The sequence below is a fragment of the Furipterus horrens genome, unplaced genomic scaffold (assembly GCF_987537825.1).
Source record: "Furipterus horrens unplaced genomic scaffold, mFurHor1.1.pri manual_scaffold_5, whole genome shotgun sequence".
Lineage (NCBI taxonomy): Eukaryota > Metazoa > Chordata > Mammalia > Chiroptera > Furipteridae > Furipterus > Furipterus horrens.
This window is the reverse complement of record NW_028327175.1, coordinates 119416725-119432812: the sequence shown is the minus strand read 5'-3', so window position 1 is coordinate 119432812 and position 16088 is coordinate 119416725. Positions and strand designations below refer to the sequence as shown.

Genomic DNA, 16088 nt, shown 5'->3' with positions numbered 1-16088 from the left:
GGTGCGGGTGGCGGGCGCTGCGTCCCGGGCGGTCGGTGCGGCAGTCTGGGACGGTCGGGCCCTCGCGGATCGGGCCTCGCCGGCCCCCGCTCACCCACTCCTGGTCCCTGCAGGTCGGTCAGAGGCCTCCTCCCCGCCGTGCTCCCGCGGCTGGCGCCGTGGGCATGCGGATGCGGCCTGCGCGCGCGTGAGCGAGGATGGGGACGCAGGGCAGCCCGATCAAAAGCTACGACTACCTGCTCAAGTTCCTGCTGGTGGGCGACAGCGATGTGGGCAAAGGCGAGATCCTGGAGAGTCTGCAGGACGGGGCGGCCGAATCCCCGTACGCCTACAGCAACGGTAAGGAGGCCCCGCCGCTGGCCTGTCCTCGGAGAGCCGGTCCCCGTTCCCTCCCTGGAAGGGCGCAGGGTGCTCGTTGGCAGGGCTCTCCCTGCTGGGCCCAGAGCTGCTCGGAGGCGGCGTGAGCATTAGGCAGTCCCCACAGTTAGCTGGCCTGGGAGGCGCCTTTCCCGGTAGATCTGTCACATCGGGTCTGTAATGAGAACTGCACCAACCAGCCATTTGCCTTACCCGGTTAGGCTGCAATTAGGAGCCGAGGATCAACGCCTTGCCTTTCTTCATCTCTTCACTGTGGTTAAAGCCTAACACTGCCTGGCAGTGAGCAGGCCTGTGGCAATTTGCAATCTGTTTTTTTTCTCACTATTTTCAACTCTAATGGAGGCCTGAGGCCGAGAAAAAGCTGCAGGATTCTGTATAATCAGCTTGGCACTTAGAGTTATCAGCTCGAGGCGTAGAGGCCTTTATAGATGCTAATGGCTTGATGGGAGACTGAGATTCTGCTGTGAGCCTTCTGAAGAAGGGTTTTCATCAAGGAGCAGCTTGGTGGCTGCTGGGTGACAGCCGACCAGGGAGATGTGTGATGAAAATATTGTTCAGGAGCTGGTGGAAGGATGTACCTGAGTGGGGAGCATCCAGTAGTCTCATGGCCACCAAGGTTCTGTGGGCGACCAGGTTCTGTGGAGTCCAGGTGGAGAATCTGTGACAAGGTGTCCCAGGTATGGCCAGGGTTTTCTCATGAATCTGGCCTGTGTGCACAAATGGGGCGTAGGACTCAAAGTCAGGCTTTTCACCTGAAGTGTTCACTCAGTGTTCAGGGAAGCAACACCTTGTGCTGGAAAAAAATGCCCCATTCATGGTGTTATTAAAATTTCTTTTAAAATTTCTGTTTGCATCCCGGCTGGGTGGCTCAGCTGATTGGAGCATCATCCTGTACACCAAAAGAGTTGCAGGTTCAGTTCCCGGTCAGGGCATATACCTAGGTTGTGGGTTCAAGCTCTGGTTAGGACAAGTACAGGAGGCAACCGATTGGTCTCACTTTAATGTCCCCACCCACCCACCGACACACACACTCTAAAAAAAAAAAAAAAAAATTAAGTAAAAAACATATTCTCAAGTGAGGATTAAAATTTCTGTACATCATTAGCACTTGTCTGAGCTCCCCTTAATTTACATATTTCATATAAAAAACATAATTATCTTGGTCAAGAGGCAGTGTCGCACCCTGGCTGGTATGGCTCAAGTGAATTGAGTGCCAGCCTGTGAGTAGAAAGGTTGCCGGTTTGATTCCCAGTCAGGGCACATGCCTGGGTTGCAAGCCATGTACCCCGTTGGCGGTGTGCAAGAGGCAACTGATCTATGTATCTCTTGCACATTGATGTTTCTCTACCTCTTTTTCTCCCTTCCTTCCCCCTCTCTAAAAAGTAAATAAATAAAACCTTAAAAACATAAAAAGTAACGACCCATGGGCATGGACGGGGCGAGGGGGGGGGCAGTGTTGCTGGGGGAGGGGTGTTGCTGGGCAGAGGGGAGCAAAGGGGAAAAAATTGGAATTATTGTAACAATATAATCAATAAAATATACTTTTTAAAAAAAAGTAGAAAAAATAAATAAAAAGAAGTAGTGTGGCCTATCCCCATTCTGTGATGGACCCTTGTCCCAGGCCACACAGGGTGTTTCCTTAGCAGAACCAGGAACTCTGCCTGTAGTATGCTAGTGTCCAGTCTTTCCAAGGATCTTTTGTGCTTCTTGAAGTTCTTTCTTGTCTCACTAATTTTACTTCAAATCCTTGCCCTCCACACTCTTCGTTGCTTTGTTTCTTGGGCTCTTTTCAATCCTATCTGACTGCTCTGAGCATTTGCTGTTTGCTAAATTGCTTGCCTTTGGGCAGCTGAGAGTGTGGATGCAGCTTTTCTGACTCTTTCGATATAGGACTTGTCAAGGTTGTTGGATTACCTGTACTGGCTGAATGCCCTTTGTGCTGTAGCAGCTTCAGCAGTGGGCAACTCTGCCAGATTCACGCTGTGCCACCTCCCAAACTATGTGCTTTCAGCCCTTACTGAGAGAAGACATCTGAAAGGGCAAGAAAGGAGGAACTCTGGATTTGTTTCTGATGAGGGAAGAAAAGTGTGAGACCGACCAGGGAGTGAGAGAGAGGGCCTTTTGGGGGGCTTTAGCAGGCCCCTCTACCAGTAATTGCCACCATAATGGATACTTGGCAGCCACTGTCAGAGGTGCTCCTCATGATTCAGACAGTGGGTGGTCAGGTTGCTTTTCCAGTGGTAGTGTTGCTTCCTGGAGTCTTGCTCCTGGGTGCTAGTGGTGTGTAAGAGGGTTTGGGCTTCTTCGGGGACAGCAGTATTTTCCTGGGACATAGATTTGCACTTCTGAGGGTCAGCTTAGGCTCACCATCAGGTACTACAGCAGGGTGCAGTGAGCATTCAGGGAACACAGAGCCTAGCTGGAGAGATAGGAACCACCTCTGTCCCCTCTGTCAAATTGCAGTGCATTGCCACACTTCCTGTAACAGGCTGACTGAGTAAAATGTAGAGACCTGCCTGAAAGCGGAGTTGTTTGGTCCAACTGAGGACTGTCTGCCAGAAATGGAGAAGAAGCCTCTCTCAGAAAAGTTCCATGTGCTGTTAGGGCCATGGCATTATGCAGAGAAGGCAGAGTGCCTGGCCGGTGTCTAGGGGTCCTTGAGATAGAGGTGTGTGTAATATGAGGAGTGGATCTTTGTGGTCAGGACATCAGCTCACTACTGATCTCAGAGCCCACAGTTCTTTTTTTGTTTCTTAATTTACAATATATTTATTTATTTTTATTATTCTTTCTTTTTTATGCTTTTTATTTATTTATTTTTTTAGAGAGAGGGGAAGGAAGGGAGAAAGAGAAGGAGAGAAACATCACTGTGTGGTTGCGTCTCATGTGCCCCCAACTGGGGACCTGGCCCGCAACCCAGGCATGTGCCCTGACTGGGAATCGAACCAGCAACCTTTTGGTTCACAGGCCAATGCTCAGTCCACTGAGCCACACGAGCCAGGGCTTCCCACTGTTCTTTATCAGGGTGAAGTTGGTGAATATGAGCATACTTTCTGCTCCTCTGAAGGCTTCCTAAGGGAGACTTGTTGAGGGTTTTGGAAGCTCTGGAGCAGCTGGTTCTCAGGACTCAGTAATATGGGAATTTTTCCTTTAAAAAACTTGTAATATTAAGGAGTTTTTTAAAATTTCTGATCCTCTTACAAAGGATATACATATTATTTTTTCCCCATTTGTTGTTAAAATCCCTCAGCATGTTTCTAGGCTTTTTGTTTTCGCCTAAAATATTGTGATTCTCCTGACTAGGAGCAAGTCAGCCATAGCAGGGAGGTCCCCACTGGTGACAGGTGTGTAATCAAATCCCCTTCCTTGGGCCACTCAGATGACTTACCCATATTGAAGTCTTGTCTAGCTTGTTCCTCAGACATATACATGAGTACATGTTGCTCTCCCCAGCTTCATAACCATGTGAGTCATCAAAACGGCCTTTTCTAGTGCTCGCACCTGAAGTAGTGACGAGCCACCTGTGATGACGTGCTGAGTCCTGTGGGAGCCCACAGTGGCTCTTGGAGTCTGGTGATGTTATTGTGCACTGTGCTTATAGGTTTCGTAGATTTAGAGACCTTCCTCTCAGGAGGTGTGCTCTCCCTTTTCTTAGTACACAGCAGTGATTTTAGAGGAGTGTTTGTGTTCTCCTTGACAGAGCAGAACACTTTGTGTAGAGGTTCCACTGGGCCATCTGCTGGGGAAATAGGCTCCAGAACATAAGCAGTAAGGAGTCTGGGTTGTGAAAGCTGGCGGGAAGAAGTTAGAGCGTTCCATGAGCAGCTTCTGCTCTTGAGTGCACTGCCAGATCTGACTCTGCTCCAAGGCTGTTGTTCCCTAAGGCAGTGTGCTGGATATACCCAGATGCACAGCCTGCCCTGTTTTTCCAAGGGCGGTGAAGGTCCTGATTAAGACAGTTGTGTCCTCTGTGGCTTGGCTCTCATGATCTTCACGTTGAGGGTCAACAAGAAGATTTGGTGTAGCTGGTATGCCCATGTCTTGGAAGACTTGAGAGTAGGCATAACTCTCTGTCCATCTACTCCTCTGAGGATCAGTGTTGGTGGGAGCTGCTGAGTGTGAAGGATGATCATGTCCTTTAAGCCCAGGGCATGCAGAGAAGGAGGAAGGAGGTCCGATGGACAGGAGGTGTGAGGCAATTGTGACAGGTGTGGACAAAGTTGGGCAAGTGTTGAGGTCTGCCACTAATGTTTGGGCCTGCTGGTTATTTCTGTGTTAGTACTGTGCCTGCTGGGGGAGGACACTGTGTGCCTGCATCCCCAGGGTGCCAGACGGAGGGCTATGACCCATGTAAACAACCCAGCAGCTAGGCCAGAGCTCATCATGTCCTCCAGCTCCATGGCTTTTCACTGGACAGTTGCAAATGTCTCTTCTTACCTGGCTGGAAATAGGTTCCATCCTCAGTTCAAACCTCAGAGTATACGGTGTCTTCAGACGCCCTTCTGACCTGTACACCCGCATTGTCCTCAATACGAGCGTGAGTCCTGCACACAGGAGGCACTAAGTGTGTGTTCTAAATGAAGGTGCAGCTTGTGTGCCGCATCCCTGTTCCGACAGTCACCACGCAACCCCTCCCAGTCCCTCTCTCTTTCTGTACTTCGGGTGCCCATGTCTGGCTCTCATCCATTTTCTGGGCAACTTATTGGGGTTTGTCTTCTCTGTCAGAGGCCAGATTCTGACGTGGGTGTTGGCCTGAGCATGGTAAGTGCTAGGCCCACGGCCATCCCATTTTATGGATGAGGAATCAAGACTCAGACAGGCTGAGAACCTGCAGCTGTCTTGGGCAGCATGTGGCCTGGAACCCCTGTCTTCCTACATGTGGGCTTGCGCTTTGACAGGTGGGAGTGACCCCCTTTTCAGTAGGTGCTCTTGCTCCCTTGCCCTCACCTCCACCCTAGACCTGGGCCTGGCTCCTCTCTCCAATGATCACACCCTCCTCTCTAGTGCTTCCTATGTGTTCAGCTTGCATGTTTTCAGTGCATTCCAAACTGAAGTCTTTCCTTATCCTGGCACCTCTGTCTCTGGTCTTGGGGCTGCCTCCTCCCTCTGCTCTGGGGCCTGGGACCAGTCACGGAGGTTCATTTGTTCTCCCTTCACTGCACTGCTCCTGCCTGGCTGCCTCCCTCCTGCCTGCATCCAGCAGGGCAGCAGAGCCCCAAGAGCCCCAAAAGCTCCCAGTCGGCCCCCGACCGGGGCAGCAAAGCATGGATTTCCAGAAGGCCATAGAGGGCCCTGCATAGATCCGCCTGTGCCTGTCTGCCCCTTTGCCAGGGGCGCTCAACTGCCGTATATGGTATAAAGATCAACCTGCCCCTGCCTGAGATGGTGGCAGGCGGGGAGCAGGGGAGACAGATTACCTTATCTGCTTCAGATTATGCTAACTGGGCTAATGTGTAATTTGGACTGGCGTAGCCTTTCCTAAATTTTCAGGAAACAGTAGAGCAGATAGAATATTTTCAATATTAACTTTCCCCCCAATCTTTAGCACTTTCTGTAAGCTAAGCAGATAACAGGCAAATGCTTCTGTGGCAGGTACACTGCTGTGCAGAGTTGGGCCCCCTTTTCAGGGTTGTGTGATCACAGTGACATTGCTGCATTGTGTTGTGTACATGTAATGTCATCGTTTCCATTGTCAAGAAGAATGTTTGTGGCTCGAATGATTAATTGAATAGAAACGTGTTACGGGAAGTGGGGAAGAAAGTCAGAGGGTCTTGCAGGCACCTTTTCTACCTGTTGTGTATGAATTGCAGTTGGCAAAACGTGACATGTTGGTTCCTGAGAACCTGGCCACCTAGCTGCTCTGGGTGAGGAAGAGGAGGAAAAGAAGGGATAGAGTCATAGCCAGGCCCGGGTTGTGGGCAGCACCTAGTGTGGGTGACATGCCTCTTGATGGGGTGTTGCGGGGCCTGGGGCCACATCAGCCAGGGCATTGTTTGTTGGGTATTTGGAGAAAGTGGGGAAAGGTTTCAGTGTGGCACGTTGGCTTGGAGCAAGCTGCAGAAAGAGTGGGAGAAGGGAGGGGAGTTGGTTTTGGGCAGACTGTTGGGACTGTGAGCACAGGCATCAGAGACCAGGAGAGGGGCTGAGCTAACAATAGGTGTGAGGGTTCATCATTAGGATGGGAAATGAGGGTAAATACAAGTGAATAAAGTGAACTTGAACTTTTAACTGAGGTTTCCGAGGTTTCCTGGCTATGATTGTGCTTGTATAGAGCCAGTAGTGATGGGCAAACTCTGATGTCCACAGTGATTGTCGTCTGCCAAAATGGGAATATAATCTCACTGACTGTGGACCTGTGCCCTTCAGAGGGTAGAGGAGGGACAGGGGACAGGTAAACTTGGCATTGATGGAGAAGGTGAAGACCCAAGGACGTGAGCAGGATTGTGGCCATGGCCAGACAAGCTTCTCCCCCTTAGGGTGCTAGGTGCTGATGTTGCAGAGGGGTATGGTGCTTTGGCTAAACTCATGAGAGGGAAGCGATTCATGTGGGGTGGAGGTTGCTGGGAAAGACAGGCCTTCCAGATTGTAAAGAGGGAGGGAAAGTAAGGAGTGGTCTAACCAAGTAGTGCAGAGGGTGTGGTATCAGGAGCCCAGCATCCTGAGAGAGGGGGTTCCCCAATTCAGAGGAGACATCTCAGCATCTTTGAGGAAGAACAGAGAATGAAGAAGGCCCATGTGTGGATAGGCAGGCACTTGACAGATTTTGAAAAGTGTCAAAGTGCAGACAGCCAGGTGACAGATCTCTGAGCAAGTGAATTAATGTCAGCCCTAGACAGGGATCTCAGCTGGGTGATGAGCATGTGTTTGTGAGCCCAGGAAGTCACCAGGTGGTTCCTAGGTTGGGTGGCAGCACTATGGCTGATGTGGGCCTGTGTTCCATCTGGCAGTTCTTGGGCCATAAGCCGAGTCATTGCCAGCCTGGACCTTCCAGGAAGCAGTTGTCAACTGGGCCAAGGTAGGGTGAGTGTTCGCTACTCAGGTCTCTGCTGGGAGGGATGGGTGACAAGTTAAGTGACGTTTTGGGGATTTGGATGCATTGTACAGCTTTATGTGACTGAGGAGCATAGTGACATCTAATATTGTACTAAGGTTCTGTATTTAGGTCCAAGAATCACTGTGGAGGAATTAGGAGCTGTAACTTGGCAGCAGTGATGACTGTCCACCCTGTCCCTATACCATTGTTGGTATCTGCCTCAAAGTCTCTGGGCCCTGCACTGCTATTGCAAATGCACCACTTAGCACTTGTGTTCAGCACTCATTACATAATCATTTTCTATTGATTTCTGTTTCCTGTTGTTTGGTCCTCTCTCTTCTTGGGTCCAGTGTTGACAGTCCTCAAACTGCTGGAAGGCTTTAGGAGCTGAGTCTGGCTTTCTTAAAGTCACACTTTGGGCAGGGGGAAAGCCTGCCCCCGGGTGCAGATCTCAGGAGCAGTGTGGATGACAGAGTCCTCATCAACTTGGAGAAGCTGCTGATCTGGCCTGTGACACAGATCTCCCACAGGAGTCGCCGTCTGTGGTTCACACACTCATGCTTGCATGCACACACATATGTGCACATAGCTCTCTTGGTCACTGGAGCTGGCACTGACTTCACTGGCTCCAGCTCAGAGGTGACCAAGTCCCTCAATGGATGGGAACAATTTGGTGGCAGTGTTGTCAGTAGGAGTATTTTCCTTATTTTAGTCAGTTGGCTACACAAAGAGTCACAGAGAGGAGATTCTAATGAAACAGTTTTCAACCTTCTTCATCTCACGGCACACATAAACTAATGACTAAAATTCTACAGTGCACCAAAAAAAATGTATTTTGCTGATGTGACAAAAAAATAGGTATAATTTTGATTCATTCACACCAGATGACTATTATGTTGGCTGTTATCATTTTTTAATTTGACAAGCTAAGGGAAAAGAGGTCAGTACTCCTGACTAAATAGTCAAGTATCACATGTTTTAAAATTTCTTGTGGCACACCATTGTGCCTGCCATAGCACACTGGTTGAAAATCGCTGTGATAAAAAATACATGGAAAGATGTTTAACCTTAAAATTCACTAGGTTGCAACAATCACCTGTAAGTCTGTCACAGAGTAAGTCAGTTGACACTCAGCACTCAAAGTGCACCAGGGCTGTGCATGCATGTTGTGCTCTCAGAAAGGGGCTCCACAACATGTATTCAGAGCCTTAAGAAGTCTTCCCTTTTGACCAAGTAATCAGGGATCGCTCCTGGGGAACCATATGGGACACAGCTAGAGAAAATCAAGGCTCTGTAGTTTGTTTTTTTAATAAAAATGAAAAATCTGAAACAACTAACGGTTCAGTAGTGGAAATAGCATATATTCATAGGGTGAGATTATTATACAGCTTTTTAATATGCTGATTTGGAGGAATGGTTAATGAATATTTAATGATATAGGGTAACCTTTGATATCTTAAGTGAGAAAAAAGTATGCTTAATTATATAGTGTATCAATGAGTGTCAAATAAAAGAGAATTGTGGAGTGAAATACATGAAAACATTAACAGTGGTTATCTGTGTATTTTGGGGTTAAGATTAATTTTAAGTGTTGTGTATTTTGCCTGGTTTTATGTATGGATGTGCTTGTTTTCTTTTATGGACAATAGAAAGCTTTGGTTTGAATTGGTCTGGTGTGGTTTTTAAGGCATTAAGGAAAAGCTCTTCACTGCCCTAGCATTTTACCCCAAAACCCAGCATGCCAGTGTAGACACAAAAGCATTCTGAAATTTATTAAGTAACTTCTGTTTTCTTTCCGTTCCTCACCAGGCAGCCCCCCTTCTTTTCTCCTGAGCTACAGGCTTGTACATGTACCCGTGGTGGTAGACCCTGGCCCATAGAAGGGCAGGCATGAGTGACCCGCGGGTCGTCCTTTTGCCCAGAATGTCTGTGCGATCAACACATTAGGGGCCAGGTATTCACACCTGCCTCTGTTCCGTATTCAGACCTATCTCGTGGGGTAATTCAGGCCCTTGTGGTCAAAAGGCCTACTAATCTAAACTCTGAGCAGGTCAATATCCTGTGGGTTTACTTTTTAAAAAATGAATTTTATTGACATAATTTACATACAATAAAATGTACCTATTCCAAGTGTACATTTAAGTTGGACGAGTTTGACAAGTGCATATATTTACATAATTACTGCTCTAATTGAGACCTAGAACATTTCCATCTCCCCTGCAAGTTCTCTCCGGCCCCTTGAACATGGGTCCCCGAGCCCCAGCCCCCACTGGTCTGCTTCCTGTCCCTCTAGGGTACGTTTGCCTCTCCAGAACTTCCCGTAAATTGAATCATACAATACAGTCTTCCTTATCTATGGTTTGTTTCACTCAGTATAATGTATGTGAAATTCTCATGTTCATTTCTTTTTGTTCATGAATAACATTCCTTTGCGTGAGTATACCCCAATTTGTTTATCCATTTACTTATCAATACTGATTTTGGCTGTTGTGAATAATGCTGCTATGAACATTCTTGTACAAATCCTTTAAACATTAAAAAAAAATTTTTATGGTAAAATATGCATATTTATCATATTCACCACTTCTAAGTGTGTGCTTCAGTGGCCTGAAGCATATTCATAATGCACAAGTCCTTGCGTGTCTGCTTAACTTACAAGAACTCACCAAACTGGGTCCTCAGGTCACTCGTATTATTTTGAGTTCCCACCACCAATGTATGAGGGTTCCATTGCACTAAAAACCTGTATCCATGTAAAGTTTCAAGTTTAATGAGTGTTGGCAGGTAGGCATACTCAGTCCTTGTGCTCTTTGCATACCAACCCCCTCTGTCCCCAGACCTGACAACCGCTGGCCTTTCTGTTATAGACTAATTTGCATTTCTAGAGTTTTTCTGTAAATGGAAGCACACCATATGTATTTTTGTGTCTCTGGCTTCTTTGTTTCTCCATTTTTGGTGAGAGCCACCCACGTTATTCTGTGTAGTTGTAGTTCACTCCTTTGTGTTATATAGACCTCACTATATTCTGCCATGTGTTTATGTTTCTGCAGATGGCTTTTTTGGTATTCTGAATAGTGTTTCTACAAAAATTCTTACACAGGCACACGTTGGAAATATTATGGGTTCAGTTCTAGATCACTTCGGTAGAGCAAGTTGTAATCTTTTTGCTGGTAGAAAGTCTTGCCTTTAGTTTGTAAAAAACACACACTTATGTAGAGCAGTAAAACAAAGTCTGCCTGTCCGTGTTTTTGGTGCATATATGCACACATTTCTGTCAGGGATACTTTGAGGAATGGGATTGCTGGGTTGTAGGGTGTGCATATGTTTAGCCTTCGCAGACACCACCAAACAGTTTACCGAAGTAAACGATTTCTGTCCCATCAGGAGCATATAAAAGTTCCATTTGCTCCATCTCCTGCTTTCATTTCATCGGATGCCTGTTTCTTTATAACAACTGTGTAGCCTCCATTCTGTGGATCACCTTCTGTTATTTAAACATTCCACAGTGGTTGGATTCTTTTAGTTTGTGTCCAGTTTATTTATAATGAAAAAACTAATACAAATAGTTAATACCCTTTAGTTACTTTTTATACCTAGATATTGCTGTTTTGTTACTGCTGTAACATTATCTTACAGTTCTGTGTATGGGTCCTAAGTCAACAGTTGAGGTGTTGTTGGGCTGTGTTCCTTTCTGCAGGCTCTAGGGGAGGTCTTTTTCTTTGCTCATTGAGTTGTTGGCAAAATTCAGTTCTTTGTGTTATAGGACCAAGGTCCCTGCTTTTTGCTGGCTGTAAGCTGAGAACCATGCCAGCTTTCTAGACATTGCCCATATTGTTCGCTTGTGTTCCCCTCCCTCCATCTTCAAAGCCAGATCAAGATCCCTCCCAGCTGAGTCTCCTGCTTCCAATCTCATCTCTCTGACTCAGCTGGGAAAGGGTCGCCACCTTTTAGTACTCATGTGATGATACTGGGCCCACTGGGATAAGCCAGGATCCTCTTCCCTCTCAAGGTCCATGACCCCAGTCACATCTACAAAGTGCCTTGGTCCTGTAGAAAGCATATTCACAGGTTCCAGGGATTAGGATATGGGTGTGTCCGACTGTTACTCTATCACCACACCTTTATAAAAACTTCTTTTGTTGTTTTGTTTTGATAGATTTTCATAGATATAGTGGCTGGTCAGAGGAGTGTATGTTTGTCATAACTGGTATTAGTTACTGCTATGGCCTGTATGTTAGTGCCGCTGCCCCCCCCCCCGCCCCCCCAGTTCATATGGAGAAACCTAACCCTCAAGACGATGGATTAGGAGGTGGGGCCTTGGAGAGGTGACTAGGTCTTGAGGGTGGAGAGCCTTATGAATTGGAATAGGGCCTTATAAAGACCCCACAGAGTTCCCTTGCCCCTTCTGCCATGTGAGGACACAGCAAGAGGTTGACTGTCTGTGAACTAGGAAGCAAGATCTCACTAGACCCTGACTTTGCTGGTACCCTGGTCTTGGACTTCCAGCCTCCAGAACTGTGAGAAATAGATTTCTGTTGTTTATAAACTCCCCAATCTGCAATATTCTGTTAATAGCAGCCCAAGCCAACTAAGAACTTACCACAAACTAAGTGTCTTAAACAGCACTCATTTATTATTACGTAGTTTTTTGGGTCAGAAATCTGGACCCAGCTTAGCTAAGTCCTCACAGGGCCTCCGGGTTTCTCCCAGGCCGTAGTCAGGTGTGGGCTGAGGCAGAATCCCTTCTAAACTCACATGGTTGTTGGCAGCACCTGGCCACCTTTTTTCCTGATTACATGGTCCTTTCCATAGGGCAGCTTGTTCATAGAGCCAGCAAGGAAGAGAATCTGCCTGCTGGAGTCTTATGTAACATGATCACAGAGGGAGCATCCAGTACTTGGCCTTACTCGGGTCAGAATCAAGTATCAGCTCCTGCTACCCCCAAGGGGAGGGATATACCCAGAGGCATGAGTGCCAGGAGGCAGGATCCTGGGTCACCCAAGAGTGCCCGCCACACTGCTTAGTATTGCCTCCGTGGAGCTGTACCAGGTTGCATGCCTGCTGGGACTTAGCGAGATCCCTTTTCTGTCCCCTAGCACACCAGTATTTCCTTGGGATAGATAAGTGCTGTGGCCTTTCCCATGGGAGAGGAGGAGTGAAGGCTGGTCAAGAGTCTCAGGCTGCAGCATGTACAGTAGGACCACCTGGGCCTGTCTGGATGGCTGATGTGTGGATCCCAGGACACCTCCTGTGTCTGCCTGTGTTATGAAAAGTTTTTTTTGGTTTCTGTTTTCACTTTCATGTGCCTTTGGGAGCTTATTCCGCCCCACTCCCCCGCCCCCCCAAGGAGTAACACTAAGAAACAGCAGCTGCCTGTCTTGGGTTTGGGGGTGGTATCCTCACTCTCAGCATTGGATGTCATGTTGAAAACACAGGAGTGTGCTTCACTCAGACAGCCTGGCTAGGGCTGTGTTTCCCAGGAGGTGAGATCTGGGAACTATGTAGAAAACTAACAAGCTGGGCTTTCAACCTAACAGCATCTCCTACCAGTGTGGAGGGGCAGTGCTGCACTGGAGCCTTCTCTGAAATCACTAGGTGACCTAGGTTCAGCTGGTTCTACCTAACTGTGAAGGCATGATGTTCATGGTTCACATTGCCCAGGGATGCTTCCAGTCCCATCATGGAGCTGCACTATGGGGAAAACCTGCTGGGAATGGTTTCCTTTCCTTTGGACACCAGCCAGCATTCTAGTTTCTGGTGCCTGATTTAAACACTGCAATGGAAGACATTGTTTAACATTTTCTGTTTCATTCTTAAATCCAGTCTTTCATTCCTCATTTTTTGTTCAGTGTTAAGAATTTTTTAAAAGTCTTCCTGTGGCTTTTAATCATGTTGGAAAGTAGCTGGCTAATTACACACTGGCGTTTGCCATTCCTTCCACAAAAGACTTAAACCTCAGATGGAAAAGAGGTGTTCAGGAACATGCCATCTGGGCAAGTGACATCCCTCCTTGCCTGCTCCCTCTGCTTGGTCCAGGTGGAATCTGGGCAGGTGCATGGTAAGTGCCTTCCGCCAGAGGACTGCCACATTGTGAATAGTGGTCCTCATTGTGACTGGCCCATGCTCCCTCTGAACACTGTATAATTGAACTTAAAAACATCCAAAAATCTTGATTTACGCACCCAAAACAAAGCTGAGAGGGTGGATCTAAAAAGACAGCTGAGAATTTTTGGTTCTTGTTCATGTGTGTTCGTTCCCATGCCCTGATTACCTCGTAATTTTCTAGGGCTGTAGTGAGGGTGGGTTTTCTTGGGGGTCTGTTGTTCTATGTCAGTGCTAACAGACCTGTGAGCATTGTGAACCTCCAAAAGAAGGGACATAGAGGAGGAAATTGTGACTTTCAGCTTGCTCTGTCCCGTGGCTTCTGATGGAACACTGTGCCTTGACTTCAGCCAGCAGAACTGCTGCTGTGCTGTGCTAGAGAGTAACCAGCCTGAGAAGAATGGATTGTGCACCACGTTGTCCTTGACAGTCTGGCTACATGGCCATGGATGCCCCACTCCTGAGTATGGGAGGCCAGGTGAAGACAGACCTGACGTCCTGTTCGTCAGTGCCACTCAGCGCTCAGCCTTCCTCCTTTGCATCCCCACAACTCTGCTTACAGCTCCTGGTGAAGTGGGTCTCAGTGGGCAGAAAGGGTGAACTCCCCAAATCACCAGGATGTGGCAACTATTGGAAAATGAAGTGATTTTCCAGAACATTGAGACTTTAGTGATCGTTTTTGTAACATTCCTACTTCCTCCTCTACCTCCTTTGAGTTTGTGCTATGAAATATCTCTTCAAAGGATGGCGGTCAGCAGACAGGTAATGACAATGTTCCTGCAACTCCAGCCTATGTCAGCATTTTTCTGGAGTGTGTGAGTTGCTTTGTGCTCCTCCCGGCCTTGGCTGTTGTCAAGGGACAACAGGGTCATGGGGGCATCACTGGAACACAAGGCCAGCAATGCAGGGGCATGGTGTGGGGAGGCTGCTAGCATGTGCCACACTGAGGCCAGGCCTGTCCTTCTGGACCACTGCTTTGCAACATTCCCTTTACTGGGCTGAAAAGGAATGAAATTCAATCCTGGCCAGTGCGGCTCAGTTGGTCAGAGCATCATCTTGTGAACTAAAAGGTTGCAGATACGATTCCCGGTCAGGGCACATGCCTAGGTTGTGAGTTCTGTCCTGGTCGGGCATGTACAAGAGGCAACTGTTTGATATTTCTCTCCCTTCCCCTCTCTCTAAATCAATAAGTATGTCCTCGGGTGAGGATTTAAAAAAAAAAAAAAGATATTTGTAGATAATCTTCTATTTACACTCAGAACTAAAACAGACATGCATATATATATATATATATATATATATATATATATATATATATGTAATATAAAGGAGAATGAAAGGGATGCAAGGTGTCATAAGATCATTTGAATTTCGGTAGGTCAGTGCTTGGGTACAGTTGTACTAGATGCTGAGAAGGTAACAGTAAAAATGTACCTAGTATAGGTGTCACTATGGGTGATGAGATTTTCTTCTAAAATGGACAACTTTAAGAAAAAAAGATTTTATTTATTTTTAGAGAAAGGGGAAGAAAGTGAGAAAAAGAGGGAGAGAAACATTGATATGTGAAAGAATCATTGATTGGTTGCCTATCGCATGCCCTCCACTGGGGACCTGGCCCAGAACCCAGGCATGTGCTCTGACTGCGAATCGAGCTGGCAACTGTTTGGTTCATAGGCTGGTGCTCAATCCACTGAGCCACACCAGTCGGAATAAGTAAAATCTAAAAAACAAAACAAAACAAAACAGCAATGACGCAAAAGATGAGAAAACTGGCCATTAGGTCACTCTCTGGTTAATGGGAGGCCAGGATCTGGGACAGAGGAGCATGTGGATAGAGGGGTGAACTGGTGACCTCAAGGGCTCCTGTGTTCCCAGCATAGAAAGTGAAAAATACCTCCCAGAACACTGGACATAACTGCTCTATGTTTAAGGACTGATGGGGTGAAGTGAGGCAGTAAGTGATTGAAATTCTTTAGCAACAAATCTTCAGACCAAAGAATTGTCAGAGCTGATTCATAGTGAAGTTTGGTTGGAACCTATCTTTTTTACCACAGGGGGAGTGTACCTTCTAAGGGCCTCTCTCTTTGGACTTGCTATGTCTATATTTTCTATGGCTTTATAAAGCACACTGTAAGTTTTTATCCAGTTGAAGGACAACTTCTGGTCAAGATGGTGGCCTAGGTAAATATGGCTCGCCTCCTCAGACAACCACATCAAAATTACAACTAAAATATAGAACAACCATCACTCAGAACCATCAGAAATCGAGTTGAATGGAAGTCTGACAACTATGAAATTAAAGAAACCACATCTGTCCAGATTGGTAGAAAGGGTGGTGATGTGGAACTGGCTGGTCCCACACCCACATGTGGTGGATAAAAACTCAGGACAGATATCTCAGGATCGAGGAGTCCCAGCCCCACACCAGGCCTCCCAGCCCAGGGTTCCAGTGCCAGGAAGACAAGTCCTCATAACTTCTGGCTGCAAAGACCAGCAGGGATTGAGTCAGTGGAAGAAACTGCTGAAGCCCCAAGCAGTTCCCCTTAAAGAACCCACACATGGAGTCACACAGACA

The 16088-nt window shown here is 47.2% G+C and overlaps 1 protein-coding gene across 2 annotated transcripts in view; it reads left to right on the top strand.

The window, feature by feature from the left end:
* The window catches only part of RAB40C (RAB40C, member RAS oncogene family), a 32006-nt gene that overhangs the window by 816 nt on the left and 15102 nt on the right, over positions 1-16088 (top strand). For both annotated transcript variants that reach the window (XM_090277366.1, XM_090277365.1), the window contains exon 2: positions 114-339. In XM_090277366.1, coding sequence (XP_090133492.1) covers positions 198-339 — 142 coding nt within the window. In that variant the 5' untranslated portion in view covers positions 114-197. The remainder of the gene's footprint in view (positions 1-113; positions 340-16088) is intronic.